The sequence below is a fragment of the Gracilinanus agilis genome, chromosome 3 (genome assembly GCF_016433145.1).
Source record: "Gracilinanus agilis isolate LMUSP501 chromosome 3, AgileGrace, whole genome shotgun sequence".
In the NCBI taxonomy this organism is placed as follows: domain Eukaryota; kingdom Metazoa; phylum Chordata; class Mammalia; order Didelphimorphia; family Didelphidae; genus Gracilinanus; species Gracilinanus agilis.
This window is the reverse complement of record NC_058132.1, coordinates 17,730,346-17,745,619: the sequence shown is the minus strand read 5'-3', so window position 1 is coordinate 17,745,619 and position 15,274 is coordinate 17,730,346. Positions and strand designations below refer to the sequence as shown.

Sequence of the window (15,274 nt, the reverse complement as noted above, 5' to 3'; positions counted from 1 at the left end):
AAAATATCTCTCGCAGCATCCACCCTGAGTCCATCCCATTTCTGAAGCGAGGCAGCTGATTTCATAGGAAGTGTGTAGCTTTTTGCAGGAAGTGAGTAACTTATTTCATCATGGGTCTTCTGCAATCCTGGTTAGTCACTGCATTGATCAGACGTCCTAAGTCTTTCCAAGTTGTGTGCCTTTAGAACATTGTCTTTATTGTATAAATTACTCTCTTGGTTCTACTCACTCTATTCTGCATCAGTTCATACAAATCTTCTGAAGTTTCTGTTCTTGAACTCATTCTGTTTGATGTTCCTATCAGTGACTTGGATCAAATGAAATAATACACATAAAGAGCTTTGTAAATGGTGAGCATTGTTGTTCTACTGATTCTACAGACAGACAGAAAGCATAATCTTCAAACTTGAAAGAAAAGAGAGAGAAAGAACAAAATGGGAGGATAGTGATGGCAGGCATAACGTAGTGAGGATCCAGACGTAGCTCAGCAAGCTGGCACAGAACATGGAATGTGATAAGATGAATGTTACTGGAGATTACTGTCAAGTCCTACCCTTGAGTACAAAAAGTCCAAAGTATAAATAAGCATCAGCCTTGATGGGGCAGTGACTGGTCACCATGCCATAGGAAAACAGTTGAAGTAACGAGGGATTGTTGGTTTAAAAGGGGGGAAACTGGAGACAGACTTTTAATGCAATGTTAGATTGCATTAAGTGACCTTGGGGATGTCTGAGAGAACCACAGACTTAGTATCAGGGTAACAGGGCAGTTGAAAAACCTAATACAATCTTTTTTAACCCTTAAATTAAGCCTTAGACTCAATACTATGCAATGGGGGTTGTGACTTTCCCAGGGTCATACAGCTAGGAAATGTCTCAGGCCAGATTTGAACCCAGAACCTCCGATCTCTAGGCTTGGCTCTCAATCCACTGAGCTACCCAGTTGCCCACTAATGCTGTCTTAAAAGAAACATGTCCACTTCCAAGAATAAGAAGATAGTCGTCCTTCTATACTATCTGGTGGCACTTGGAGTATTGTATTTGGCTCTAAATGACACAATTTACAAGGAGCATCAGTAAACTGGAGAGTGTTCAACCAGATTGGTGAGGGATCTGGAGTCCACGAAGATCAATTAAGGGAATTCTGCATATTAGTCAAAGGAATAGAAAGCTTTGAGGAATCACATGCTAACATTTTTCTGGACCCTTATGGGGAAGAGGAATTAGAAGTGTTCTGTCTGGCTTCAGAGGGCTGAACTAGAATCATAAAGGCAAAAGGTGATGGGAAACAAAACCCTTCAATGTGAGGAGAAATTCTTTAAGAAGTCATGATTAAGGGGGCAGCTGGGTAACTCAGTGGATTGAGAGTCAGGCCTAGAGACGGGAGGTCCTAAGTCCTAATCCGGCCTCAGACACTTTCTAGCTGTGTGACCTTGGGCAAGTCACTTGACCCCTGCTGCCCACCCTTACCACTCTTCCACCTAGGAACCAATACACAGAAGCTAAGGGTTAAAAAAAAAAAAAGAAGTCATGATTAAGTCATGTCCAAATCTACATAACCCCATTTCTTAGCAGAGATACTGGAGGGGTTTTGCCATTTCCTTCTCCAGATCATTTTACAGATGAGGAAATTGAGGCAAACAGGGTGAAGTGACTTTCCCAGGGTCACACAGGTAGTGAGTGTTTGAGACCAGATTTGAACTCAGAAAGATGAATTTCCTGACTCCAGGCTCCATCCACTCCTAGCTGTTATTTAATCATTCATTAGAGCAGTTCAAAGTAGCCTGGGCTGTAATAAAAAGTAGGAGGATCTCCATCCCTCATGAGATGCTTTCCAAACCAAAGGCAAATGACCAATTGTTGAGGATGTCCTAGGGAACTCCTGCAGTGGTTGTGTTGGACAAGATAGCCTCTGACTTGGTGCTGTCCTGCCTGTAAAATGCTTAGCACACATGGTAGGCTCTTAAAGGCTTTTTTTCTCCCCTTATATATTCTCCTCTGTGGAGGCCGAATGACCATCCGTCACATTGAATGCCCTAAAGATTCTTCTTTATATGAGAGCTGGACTTGATGGTATCTCTTCAATTCCAAACTTCCATGCTTCTTCCTGCAAGTTCAGCTGCCAGCTGCAGAGGGATTTGGCCGGCTCTCCTTGACCCCAGAGGAAAGATCTTAGAGCAGTGAGTCAAAGCTGCAGAGAGGGGGAGTTAGGACGATTGTCATGGCAAACTTCCCACCAATTACAGTGGTCCGAAATTGGAATAAGGTTACCTTAGCAAAGAGGTTTCCAAACAAAGGTTAGATTGGCCTGGGCTGGTTGACCCTCTCATCCAATCCTGAGCTGCTGTAGGATGCTTGGAATGTAAAAGGTGGTAGAAATGGCCAGACACCAATTACTGGGAAACTACTTTAGGAACTGATTAAACTGAAAGCTAGCTTGCTGTCTGGAGCCAGGGAAGTAGTAGGGGTCCTTCTGTGCTCCAGGAAGGCCAGGCCACCCCTGGAACTGATGCTATATTCACTTCTGGGCACCAACTATTAAGATAGAGATGGACAAGCCCCCATCCACGAGGCTGACCTTCAATGGCTCAATCAGCCAGGAAGGTAACTTGGAGCTCTCATATACCAGCTATGGCAAGAGGGACCCCAGGAGGCTGGTGTATCCATCATCAAGGGCTGCCCTCTGCCAAGTGAGCAGAGGCTCATCATCCCAGGCTTGGCCACAGGGAGATAAGATTTCTTTCAGGCTCACACATTCTGCGTGTCCATTTGGTAAAGGCAGAGAAATATAGAGGGTAGAGGAAAACCTACAATTCACAGCTATTGAAACATTCGAGTATCCTGTGGTAACTCACAGTTCTGGCTGAAGGAATTAATCAAGTGAGGACCGAGGAAAGAAGCCATTCTGAAGAACCTGCAGGGCCCTTGGCTGGAAGCAGGTCAGCTTTGCTCTATGTGGCCCCAGTGGGGAGAGCTGGGACTGAGGAGGGAGGTTGGAGGGAAGCCAATGTCAGCATAGCCTAGGGGAGCCCTCAGAAGCAGAGCTGTCCAAAGAGGAAAAGAGGCCACATAAGTGACAGTCATGGATAAGCGGAGGCTGAATGACCCTTTAACACACATGCTGTGCCATCTGGGAGCAGACGCCCTCTGCCATCTCTGGGACTTTGTTGCTCAGACAGTGCTAGTTGTTGGCCCACTTGGCTCTCATCACAGCCAAGGCCACTCAGCCCTCAGAGGCTGCTGAAAAGTCTCTCCTGCAACAGAGCACATCTACTGACTGCCATGTGCTCAGCTGCCCAAAGAAGGAATAAAAAGCTGCACTAGAGGGGAGGAGGAAGGGATCGAGTGACTACTCTGTGCCAGATACCACGCTAAGCTCTTTACAAATATCCTCTCATTTTATCAGGGACAGTGGATAGAGTTACAATGTTCAGGGACCCCCTGGAAGCACAAGGTCCTCCCACCCCAAGTAGGGTCCTGGTAAAGTCTTCTATTTCCCCATGAGATACCTGCAATAAGAAGCTCCCCCAGAGGAGGTTTGGGGAAGGGATGCTTCGGCCACCATCCAAAAGGGAACCCAACCTTGGGAGGGCTTTTTGTTTTGAAATAGGAAGACTGGGTGTGCCAGTGAAGCTCCTTGGGGGCCTGCAGGGTATCTCCTTAAAGCCATTTTGGGAAGGAGGAACCCAAAGGAAAGTAATTCTGTTCTGTCCCTCTGCCAATCTCTCCTATAGAGAGACCTTGGGATATGCTGAAGGGAGCCCAGCCTCAGTTATGGGATTTCGGGTATCCAGTGGACTTTGAATCACTCAGCCCCTGGGAGTCTCCCATTTTTCTCACCAGGATATAAAGGGGTGTGTTAGATGACATTGATGGAGATCTGGGCTCTTCTGGTCTCTGCCAGCCCTAAGCCTTCATTGCCTGGTCTGAGAAAGGCCCACAAGGACCATCAGGCAAAGAGGGAAAGAGCTTGGGTCCTGGAACAAGAAAAGTCATTCACTGTCTGGCCAACCACATCAGCCTCTTTGGGCCTCATTTTGTAAGTAGAACGGGAGCATCCTGCACGGTGTCACGTGTTTGGAGATAAAAAGGAGCTAGAATCCAGCCATTCCAGCTCCCTCATTTTACAGATGGGGAAACTGAGGCTCAGAGAAGGTGAGTGTCAGCATATGGAAGCAGAAACAGGTCTTAGATAAGCATAATACATGTTCTAATTAGTTCTACATGGTTAGGGAGAAGCTATTTTCATTTTGAAATGCTTGTTAAGGGGATAGGTGAGGAACAAGGAATGATGGGAGCAGAAGGGCTTCCCTTTTGGGCCAGAGAGCCCTCGGGCACTCAGGCTGTCATTGCCCAAGAACCTCTTCTCAGAAGAAGGATGCTTTAAGTACCTACACAAAGTAAAATCCAGGGGACTTCAAAGAAACCAATTCTGTTGAAATACAGTTACCAACTCTTTTTTTACAAAATAAATTCATAGATATAAGATTAAAGACTGCTGGATTTGAATGAGATGGTTGATGAGAGGCAGCAAGGAGTCAAAGTGGATAGGGAGGACACGGGATCTAGACTCAGGAAGATCCAAGTTCTAATTTGGTCTCAGACACTTACTAGCTGTGTGATCCTGGCCAAGTCACTTAACCTCTGTCTGCATCTGTTTCCTGAACTGTTAAGTAGAAAGAATACTAGCCCCTACTCCCACATTAATAACATAGTGCCTGGAACTATTAGAAATCATAATGATGAGGATGATAAAAAGAAAAATAATAGCATTGGTGTAACACCTGCCATATGCCAGGTATATAGTAGATACCTAATGAATGCTTATTCCCTACTCCCCTCCCCAACTCAGTCACTAGATTGTGTACCTCCTGGGACCTCTCTGGAGGTGGGATAGTCCAGGACACAGCACTCCCTCCCCAGTGCTTTCTGCTCATCTGCCCTATTGGTACAACCACTGAACCATGAGGCATCCTTCTCCCCAGAATGTCAGGACCCACCCCTGTATGTCTGTAACAGAAACATTTCAGATTCAGCTTCTGGTGTTTTGTTTTTCCTAAAAACGTGGCCTGGTGAAGAAGATATAGGCCAGTCACTCAGCCAACTCTGTCTCCTCCTTGTCTTTCTACAGATAAGCCGATGAAACCCAACATAACAATCAATAGCACCGACATCATCATAGAGAATGACACCGTGGTCTTGACGTGTAACACAGAGGAGAAAGATTTGCGAGGTATTCAGTGGTACTTCCAAAACAATAAACTGATCCTCAATGACAGGATGACTCTATCTTCAAATAACCAGACCCTCACCATCATGCCTGTGAAGGGGGAAGACAATGGAGCTTATCAATGCGAAGTCTGGAATCCAGTCAATGCCAGTAAAAGTGACTCATTCAACCTGACTGTCGTCTGTGAGTGACTCTGAATCTCCTCCCTCTCCCAATCCTTTCTCTAACAATGACTGACATCTCATCTTTTTCATCTTTTCACAGATGGACCAGAGCAAATCAGGATTCTTCCAGAGCCTGTTAATGACCAGATTGAGGTCACATTCAATGAGAATCTGGCTTTAGAGTGTCAGGCTAATTCTGAACCACCGGCCCAGTATACATGGCAAGTCAATGGTTCTTCTATGTCTGAAAATTCTGGAAACACGTACACTATCTCCCAAGCATCTTGGGAACATGCAGGAACGTATACGTGCACAGCAATGAACAATGTGACCAATGCAACAATCTCTACAAGCGTCACAGTCACGGTGATACGTAAGTCATTTCTCCCTTCCCTCAGAGAATAAGTTTCTTGGATTGGCTTAGGGTGAGACCCCAGGAGGAGGCATTCAGGCCCACTCAGAAGGGCAGCTTTTCATGGCGATTTGGGAAAAGTCAGGTTAAAAAAAGAACCTGACTCTAGGGAATGAGGTCAGACTTACAGTGAATGCCAATCCATTTCCTGCTACCTTGTCCTTGGTAGAAATGGAGACCAACCTCTTTTTCTCCTATAATAATCTTAGAAACAGTCATGTACACATTCAAGATCATCCTCATTCTGCCAACATTGTGCAGAGCACGGTGCTAGGCACTGAGGGAAAATACAGGTTTGGCTAAGACTCCATTCCTACTTTCAAGGACCTTACGAGGTAGTAGGAGGATGGGCCTCTAGCATAGGTAACTGATGCACAATATTATATGATGTTGCATATTCAGATATTTTATGGTCCAGCATATTTAGACCATGGCTGCAAATAAAGCATTGTGGGAGACCTTGGAAGAAATCCATTCTGCTTGGAGGGTGGGCAGAAGAAACAATGTCAGATTTCAAAGAACAGCTGTCACTTGATCAACTCTTTTAAAGGACGGGTTTTAAAAAACGAGGAAGAATTCAAGAGGTCAAAGGAGAGAGAATATTCTTCTTCTATGAATAAGTAGCCCAAGCCAAGATGCAGATGTAAGAAAATGTAGTGTTTGTCCACGTGCAGAAAGTAGACCAATGCAACCTGAGGAGACAGTGTAAGTAAGGCCAGGAGAAGTACTATAGAGGGAGTCCACCATTTTGGAAGGGACTTGAATGCCAGGGCTAAGAACACCAAAGAGTAATTGGTAGATCATAGGAAGGCCCCAGAGCCTTATTAGCAGAGAGAAGAGATGGTCATACACATCTGGTTGGCATATGCCATTCATCAACACTGGGTAGACCAGTAAAACCAAACCTGACACTCAAGGGTCAGACTTTGGTTGAATGTGACCATTATCATATCTCTAATTTGGCTGTGGCTGGGTCCAAACTACCTGGCTGGGTAAAAATCTGGGGAATCTAAAGTTACTTTTTCCACTCCTGAATTCCAGGCAAAACTAGCTTCAGCTCCTAGCTGAGGTGGTGAGAATATAGGTAAGGGAGCGGAGAGTAGGCTGGAGTCAGTATACAAGTACATTTGTAGAATATTGTCATTGACAGACCAGGCTAAGTAGCAGAAGGAAGAGTAGAAAGCAGCTCTCCAGCCCTGAACTCTAGCACAACCACTCCAACAAAAGTCTAAGAAGAGTAAAAGGTCAAGTAGAAAAGAGGATTCTTTTCAACAGGAAAAACCCACTGAGCCATTTTTCCAGCCCAGATCAGAGCATTTATAAAGACCAAAGTCTGGGCACATGAGCTAATCAGAAAAGTGACGAGAAGGGGCAGCTGGGTGGCTCAGTGCATTGAGAGCCAAGCCTAGAGATGGGAGGTCCTGGGTTCAAATCTGGCCTCAGACACTTCCTAGCTGTGTGACCCTGGGCAAGTCACTTAACCCCTATTGCCTAGCCCTTACCACTCTTCTGCCTTGGAGCCAATACACAGGATTAACTCCAATACAGAAGGTAAGGTAAGGGTTTTAAAAAAAGAAAGAAAGAAAGAAAAGTGACAAGAAAATGAGACTGAATGAGGACTTAGGGAGGAAGAGATCTTGGATGTCTCAGACATGAGCTTGATATGGTTTGGGGAGCAGAAAGATGAGCATACTGGTAGGTATGACCTAGGGAATCAGTGCCTACTAAGCAGGGAACTCGTGCAGAGGGGTGAAAGCACTTCTAGACCTGGAGAGCTGGTGTTTTAGCCCCTTTCTGAGTCTGGGGGTTGCAGCTAAGTAACCAGGGCAGAGAGCTTAGTAAGGAAAAAGAGGAAGAAAATATAAGAGAGCAAGATGGAAGGAAATACACACTTTTTATAAAGTAGATTAACTCATCCATAAATGTAAATTAGATTATCTCAGTCATGGAAGGGAAGACTATAAAGTAGATTTAAAAAGCAATACCTAAGGGGCATTGTAGGTAGCACAGTGCTTAGAGTGTTCAAGTGTGACCTCAGACACTCCCTAATTGTGTGACCCTAGGCAAGTCATTTAACCCCAATTATGTAGCCCTTATCATTCTTCTACCTTGGAAACATACTTAGTATTAATTTTAAACAAAAGGTAAGGATTTGGCGGGGAGAGGTTAATAGAAAAATCGTGGCTAGAGCAAAATCTATTATGCATCAGTTGTACTAAAAAAAAGTAACAGGGTAGCAGCAATCTTGATCTGAGACAATCTAACAGCAAAAATGGACTTGATTTTTTTAAATAAGCAGAGAAACTGTATTATGCTAAAAGGTTATGTGAAACTTAACAAAGAAGGCAAATTGAGGCAGGCTTTTGCAAACAAAGTTATTGTTTATAAGTTGGGATCTACAAACCAATAAAGCAGGTCTCTTGATACCTCAAATATCTAAAAGAGTCTGAATTGAGGATTCAATACAATACAATTTTCTAAGCATAGAACAAAGAACAAAAACCATATCGTTGGTGATGGAACTGGCAACATCATACGACTGAGAACTCATGATGCTTACATTAAGGATAAGGCAGACAGCACACGTGGGACCAGGACCACCTCTCTGTCTCCAAGGAATGCTTTTGTGACTTTTCAGGGCCCAGCTGCCTCTGGAGGTCACTGATATCAGACAGGAGCTTCAGACTCAAAGGCGTCTGAGCATAAACTAAGGCCACCTGAAATGTAAAGGGATGAGGCTATGGTCAACTTAGTGTGATTCTTAAGGATGCCACACTGATATGTCATTTCATTTCACAGAGTCCGAAGTTACATGAGAAAACAAGTTTCCCTTTTCAGGAATGATATGCAAGTGTTGATGACATAACAATTAGAATTGCACTTCTAAAGCCAAGCTCCAAGTTCTCCCATAATCGTTAACAGCGATTATGGGAGAACTAAAAACTTGTACATCCAGCCTCAGAGAAGAAGGCTGAATTTTTTAACTTAGTTTCTCTCAGAGACGAAGAAGAAGCTTGGGTTGGTTACACAGAATACAGAATATGATCAGTGAATAGAACCACTTGCAAAGTGGAATAAAATATGAAATGCAGGATAGAGCCATAGGACTAAATATGAAATACTAAGTCAACATTTGCTTCTTTCAGTACCAGAAACATTAAATTATTGTACCCATATAACAGTGAATATGCGCCACATGGTATAACATTTCAATACTAAAGGAAAAACTAAACAAATTCTGTGAGAGTAAAAGTACAATAACAAGAGACCTATTAATGTACCCCTCCCAGACCTGGAAAAAAATATCAGATTAGGAATAAAGTAGCATCTGGCCTGCAGGCCAGTTTTCCCATCACTGATAGCCCAAACAGCTTCATTTTCTGGCTTGGAAAATTTCCAAAGAAGAGAAGGAACTTGCCAAGATCCCACAGCTAGGAGGTAACAAGGACAGGATTCCAGTCCACCTCTACAGATTTCACATGCAGAGCTCTTTCTGCTACAGCCTTTTAGGAAGAGATGTGAGAAACCCATTGAAAGGCTTTTGCAAAGAGAAATTTCATCATCCCAATGGCATTTAAGGAATGTTGGACTTGGACAGTGATATGAAGTATGAATTAGAGACGTGAGAGACCAGAGACAGGAACACTGATCTGAAAAGTATTGCCATAATCTAGAAGGGATGAGAGGAGCTGGAGTAGAAACTGAGAAGAGGGGATAGATGTGAGAGTTACTGGCCAGGTAGAATCAACACAAATAACCCTAACATTAGGGAAAATATCATAGCAATTGATTAGATGTGAGGTTTGAAGGAAAAAGAAAGTCAAAGATGGTTCCCAATTTGAATCTGGGTGCCTGGGAGGTTGATGCTGCCATCAACAGACATAGAGAAGGGCAGAGAGCACAGTGTGGGGAGGAAATCAGAAGTCCAGAGGTTGAGTTTGATGTGCTTGTCCAACATTCAAGTGTCTCCAAGAGGATCTGAGGAATAATGGCAGAGTCAGCTTCATTAATCAATGAGCATTTTTTAAAGTATTTATGGAGCGCCAGGAAAAGAACACAAGAGCTAGTCACCTCTCGTGTCTGGAACCCCTAAAGAAAATTCACGGTTTCTTTTTTCTCTTCTCTGTCCACAACAGATAAGGAGGCTCCTTCAGGAGGCTCCTCACTCTCTGGAGGGGCCATTGCTGGCATTGTGATTGGAGTCCTAGCTGGAGTGGCTCTCATCGGGGCTCTCATCTATTGCCTGTTCTTCAGAAAATCTGCAGGGTAGAACAAGGTTTCCAGTCTGGTTTAATTCCCTCCTAGTCTGTCTCCCTGAACGGGGAAGAGAAACCAATATGGTTTTCTGGATGCTGTACCCACACCTGGGACTTGGTCTATCTCCCTTTCCCAAACTCCTCCTATGCAGCACTAATTCCCTTGGGTGGCCTCCTCTGGCATTTCATCCTCCCCTGTCCTTCACATTTGATTGCCTCTTGGAAACAGGTGTTCACATTCCCATTAGGTTGGGGGACCAGAAGTCACCATTTTTCTCAGATCTTCAAACAAAAAAATCAAAGTCTAAGAAGGCAAGGAGGCAAAGACTGCAGAAAGAGGAGATAGGTTGCTATTTACAACCTAGTGAGAAATCAAGTGACAGAATAGGCCACTGAGGCAGACTGAGACTGCAGAGACAAGCTGAGTAAGAGAATAATAGGACCCATGGGTGAAGGAACTAACAGTGAGGTAGTTGTAATTCAGGGATAAGGCCTGATGGGAAAGAAACCTAGAGACCTGGGGAGGAGTCATGAATCTAAGGAGATCCAAAGACAAGTCTTGTAATTATGCTCCAAGTGTCCCTTCTGGCTCAGGGAGCTGGGTTGATCTGATTGAGATCTCAGCCACATTATGTCTGATATTTATTCAGGGCCAGCGATCACCACCCTACAGAGCACAAATCCTCAGCACCCAACCACAGTAAGTAAAGGCACTGGCCGATCCATTTAGCAGCCAAGGTGTTCTCCTGGGGGTCCCCTTGCCATGAAAGACTCCTCCAACCTCCAGTCCTGGGCCATCCCAGAAAGACCCTTACACTTCTCTGAACCATAAGCTGGCTCCATCCATCCAAAGTTGGCCAAGTCTGGCCTGCAGCAGAGGGACCTGTTTCCAGGAGCCATGTCCTCACCCTTATTTCTTCCCCTTGGTTCATGGCACTATATGTGGGATGTGGGCATCTTCCTTTGGTGAGCTTTCCTGTGGGTGTTCTGGGATCCTTGTGCTCCTTCTCTTGACTGGAAATTGCTACTGAGGAATCTCTCTCTCTAAGTTGAAAAATCAGGAACACATTGAAACTTTTGTGGAGTGAGGGAAATCTGAAATGGGCTAACAAGGTACCTCTCCATGCCAATCTTCTGGTGCCAAGGCTGCTGGACTGTGCAGAACTGAGAACACTGAGGAAGCATTTGTTTCTGAGGCTGGTGATCAGTCTGCCATCCTCGGGGTCCCTTCTGCAGCCTTCTCATTCTCCCACTTTCTCTTTCCCTGGGAAGAAGGTGAGATTCCTGGGCCAGGGCAATAAAGAACCGGGTGATGTGGATTCTCTCTGCTAACTGCCCAAGACAGACCTGCTGTTGATTTCTAACTGCTGTCCATCTGCTTCCCCAGGTCATTCGAGCTCTGACAGCCCACCTAACGGGGTAAGCTTTATTCCTTCCCACCAGGGGATGAATCTATGGGTAAAACTGGGTAATCTTCTGGACCCCAAGAAATTAGATGATAATATAATATAATATTATTATTATATTAGATGATAATATAATATAAGATGATAATAATAATATAAGAACTTCCATATACATAGCATTTTAAAGTCTACAGAGCAATATAGCATCTCATTTGGCCCCATAGCATAAGTTGGTGAGGAAACTGAGGCTGATAAGGTAGCAGGGCTAGACTCTCAGTCCGTCCCCTTAGTTCTTTACCTCCCACAACACTGGCCCTCCACTCACACATTCATTCATTAAGAGGATCTTTATCTACCTGACCTGGGCTACACTAGTATGTTCACTTCATTTGCTCAGTACAAGTCTCTTTGCTGGGTACTGTTATTCAGTCATATCTGATTTTTGGTGCTCCCTTGGACCCTGGCACACCACTACTGTCTATGAGACTGCCTTGGCAAAAATACTGGAGTAGTTTGACATTTCTTTCTCCAGTGGATTAAGGTAAACAGGTTAAGTGACTTGCCCTGGGTCACACAGCTAAGAAATATCTGATGTCAGATTTGAACTGAGATCTTCATGACTGCAGGCCAGATACTTTATTCACTGGGCCACCTAGCTGCCTCTTTCGTGGTCCTTCTAACCAAAAGGCTCTGTACTAGGGATATAAAAATATGACACAGACCTTGATCTTCCAGGCATATGAACAAAACAAGAGCTTGCAGAATGGAGAATAAGATTGAAACAGACTATGTTTCAGAATCACGAAAGGATTTCCTTTTCAGAAAAGGGAAAAGCTTCCTCCTTTAAAAACTGAGAACTATCAAAAGAGGAGTGGACAAGTAGCAATCTCTCTCTTATTGAAGGTGTTCTAGCATAGGCTAGATGACCACTGGCCAGGGCTTTAGAGCAGAGCCTGTGCTCCAGGAACAGGATAGTCTAGATGTGGTCCTTTCCAGCCCTGAGAGTTTGTGGTTCTTTGATTCCACAAGTTGGAAGAGCCCTCAGGAAGTGAGACCTTCCTCTGTGCCTGTACCCTCCACTGACCCAGCTTTGTGTCTTTCAGACTGAGGAAGTATCCTATGCCTCTGTGAACTTCAGTGCCCAGAAACCAACTGTCACAGCTCAGGCCTCTACACCCATGGACACCGTTTACTCTGAAATCAAAAAGAAATGACCTGATCCTTCCTGTTCTCTCCGCTGTGGACTTATTTATTGTGATCTTCCCCCAGCTCTCTCAATCTCCAAGTCACCAACCTCTCAACCCAGTCCTACTACATTCCCACCAACCTCAAGGAAGGAAAAGGAGGAGAAAGGCCCCCCTTTTACCTCCCTGAGGCTGCCCAGCCAAGTCCCTCCCCTCCATTGTCAACAGATGCCAGGGACACATTGGGTTCTTCCCAGAAGCAAACCTTCCCTCCCTCAAAAATTGGCATCATGGGCCTGGGAGAGGGCAGCCACGAAGACATCTCCTTCCTGGCACTCTTCAAACACATACCTGTGACTCCCTCTCTTTGTTCAAAGCACATTCATCAGTCCTGCCCCTAGGTTGGCCAGTTAGGATCACGTGAGTTAGAGCTGCTGCTCCCTGACCATGTCAACCATGGAAAGAGTAGCTGCTGGATTTGGACTCGGGACTTGCCTTCCATTACATGCAGCTTACATTATCCTCCTTTCTTTGGGAGATTTTCCTTCCTTTGGCCTCAGTTTCCCCCTCTGTAAAATGAGGAGGTTGGATTTATGATCTCCAAGGACTTCTGCAGTTCCAGACCGTGTGACCCTAAGCCAGCAGCAGCCACAGTTTCTGGAAGGCAGAAGAAGAGAGAGCCACCCTCTGCTCAGTCATAGGTTTTCCATTTTCTATCTAGACTTTGCTGTCCCTACCCTTCCCTCCCTGCCCCCATCCTCCTTCCCTAGCCCAGGGTGGGGCAAGAGCTCAGGAACCATCTTCAGTAAGCACTTTACTACCCACTCTACCCAGGGAGAGGAATGGCTCAGTGTCTTAATGCAGCCCAGTTTCCTAAGCACTGCCAGAAAGCTGTTTGCCAGGGCCCTAAGGGGATTCCCTAATGGAAAAGGCAAAAGTCCAACCTGCAGGGTTTTCAAAGCCATTGCCATTTCTGTTCAGGGAAACTGCCCAGAGAGATAAGAGAGAACCAGCTTCAGGAATGAGTCAGCATCCTCACCCAGAAAAATTCTGAGCGGGACTAGAGACTGGAATCCAAACCAGCCCAGAGAAAAGCTGACCTCAGGAGGGGAATGTTGAACCAATACAGATATCTAGGTGTTACATTTTCCCTTCTCTCTGGCTTCTTTCAGCCCAAGAGAGGCAGGAATAGGGGCTGGTAGGATTCTGGCATCTTGTCTTTTCCTTAACTGTCCAGTGTAACATGATTGCCCAGAGCAGAAGCTACCAGTGTGCTAGTCCCCTGGTCCCTATGTCTTCCAGGGATTCAGTGAAGGTCACCAGACAGGCACTGGGGAAGGAAAGGAAGAGTATCCCCTCATAACTTGGAAGGGAGTCTGGTAGGGTCCCTGAAGACATCAGTCAGCTAGCTCCAGTGCCCACCCCTCCTCTTCCTCCCCCAACACCCACACATACACACTATCCACTGCCTCTCACCCCCTCATTCTCTCTCAGGAAACAATGGCCTCTACTCAAGAGATGACATGTGGGTAGGTTTGTCCCCTGGAGGATCAGGAGCTCCCCCAGGGACCACTCTCAATCACACGTGCAGCCCAGACATCACTGGTGCTGAGATCCCTTGGGGACAGGTGATGGTTGCCTTGTCCAGCCACTGGAAATCTTTTTCTTGGGGCTCACCAATCACCTATCCATTCTCCTTCCCCACCAGCTAAAATCAGAATAATATCAGAAGTCATGATGTCCAACTCTATTCAACTAACCAGAGTCTCTGACCAGGGAGAGAGAAGGGTGAGCTCAGCTTTCTATCCAGCCTTCTGTAGTGTTGGGTAGGAAGATCTGTGAATCTGAGGAGCCTCTAGTCACAGAGAGGGTTCAGTGTTGAACATCTCCATGACTCGCTCACCAAGACCCAAAGACTGTGCACCTTCTCTCACCAGATCCAACTGTGGTTTTTAATTTACCTGGCTCAAGGTTGCTTCCTCTTGTGTGTGTGTCCTGATGACTGTTTGTAAAATTGATTTTCCTATCTATTTATAATAAAAATGATATCATTAAAACATGAGTGTGCTTCCTCGAGTCTTTGAGGATCCCTTTTTGATGGCTGCCCTTAGAGGAAGGGGAGATTTAGGACAGGATATGTCAGAAAATGCCCAAACGTCTCCTTCTCATTACATAGACATTCATCCTCATAACTAAAGGGCTGCTGGGTTTCATTTGCATTTCTACCCCTGAGAAGGTGTCTCCAAAAGCAATAGACTGCATCTTCAACTTGACCACAAGTCCAGCCTAACTAGAATCTCCCAAATCCCTCTGGGAGGGAAGGTGGCATAGAAGAAGCATCTCACCAATCTCTGCTTGACATGGGTCAATAAAACTTCTCACATAGAAATGCCCAGGCGGTTAGATTTAGCAATACAGAAATTTCTCATGGGGATCTCCACAAAGCAGAACCAGGATGATTTTCTTGACTGATCACAGTGCCTTTAAAGAATGGCTTTTTTCAGGTGACTTCCTATTCATCGCTCAAAGTATATGATCCCATCATACTTTCCTTTTAAGTCATCCCAGCCCCAGACTTTAGAACCATTTGGAGTGACCTTAGATGGTCTCTAGTAGGGACAGC

General features: G+C 45.1%; 1 protein-coding gene across 1 annotated transcript in view; it reads left to right on the top strand.

Moving 5' to 3' along the window:
• The window catches only part of CEACAM1 (CEA cell adhesion molecule 1), a 95,931-nt gene extending 81,218 nt beyond the window's left edge, over positions 1-14,713 (top strand). Inside the window, exons 6-11 of the mRNA XM_044668523.1 lie at positions 5,131-5,412; positions 5,494-5,766; positions 9,942-10,071; positions 10,712-10,761; positions 11,449-11,480; positions 12,571-14,713. Coding sequence (XP_044524458.1) covers positions 5,131-5,412; positions 5,494-5,766; positions 9,942-10,071; positions 10,712-10,761; positions 11,449-11,480; positions 12,571-12,681 — 878 coding nt within the window. The 3' untranslated portion in view covers positions 12,682-14,713. The remainder of the gene's footprint in view (positions 1-5,130; positions 5,413-5,493; positions 5,767-9,941; positions 10,072-10,711; positions 10,762-11,448; positions 11,481-12,570) is intronic.
• The last annotated feature ends 561 nt before the right edge of the window (positions 14,714-15,274 follow it).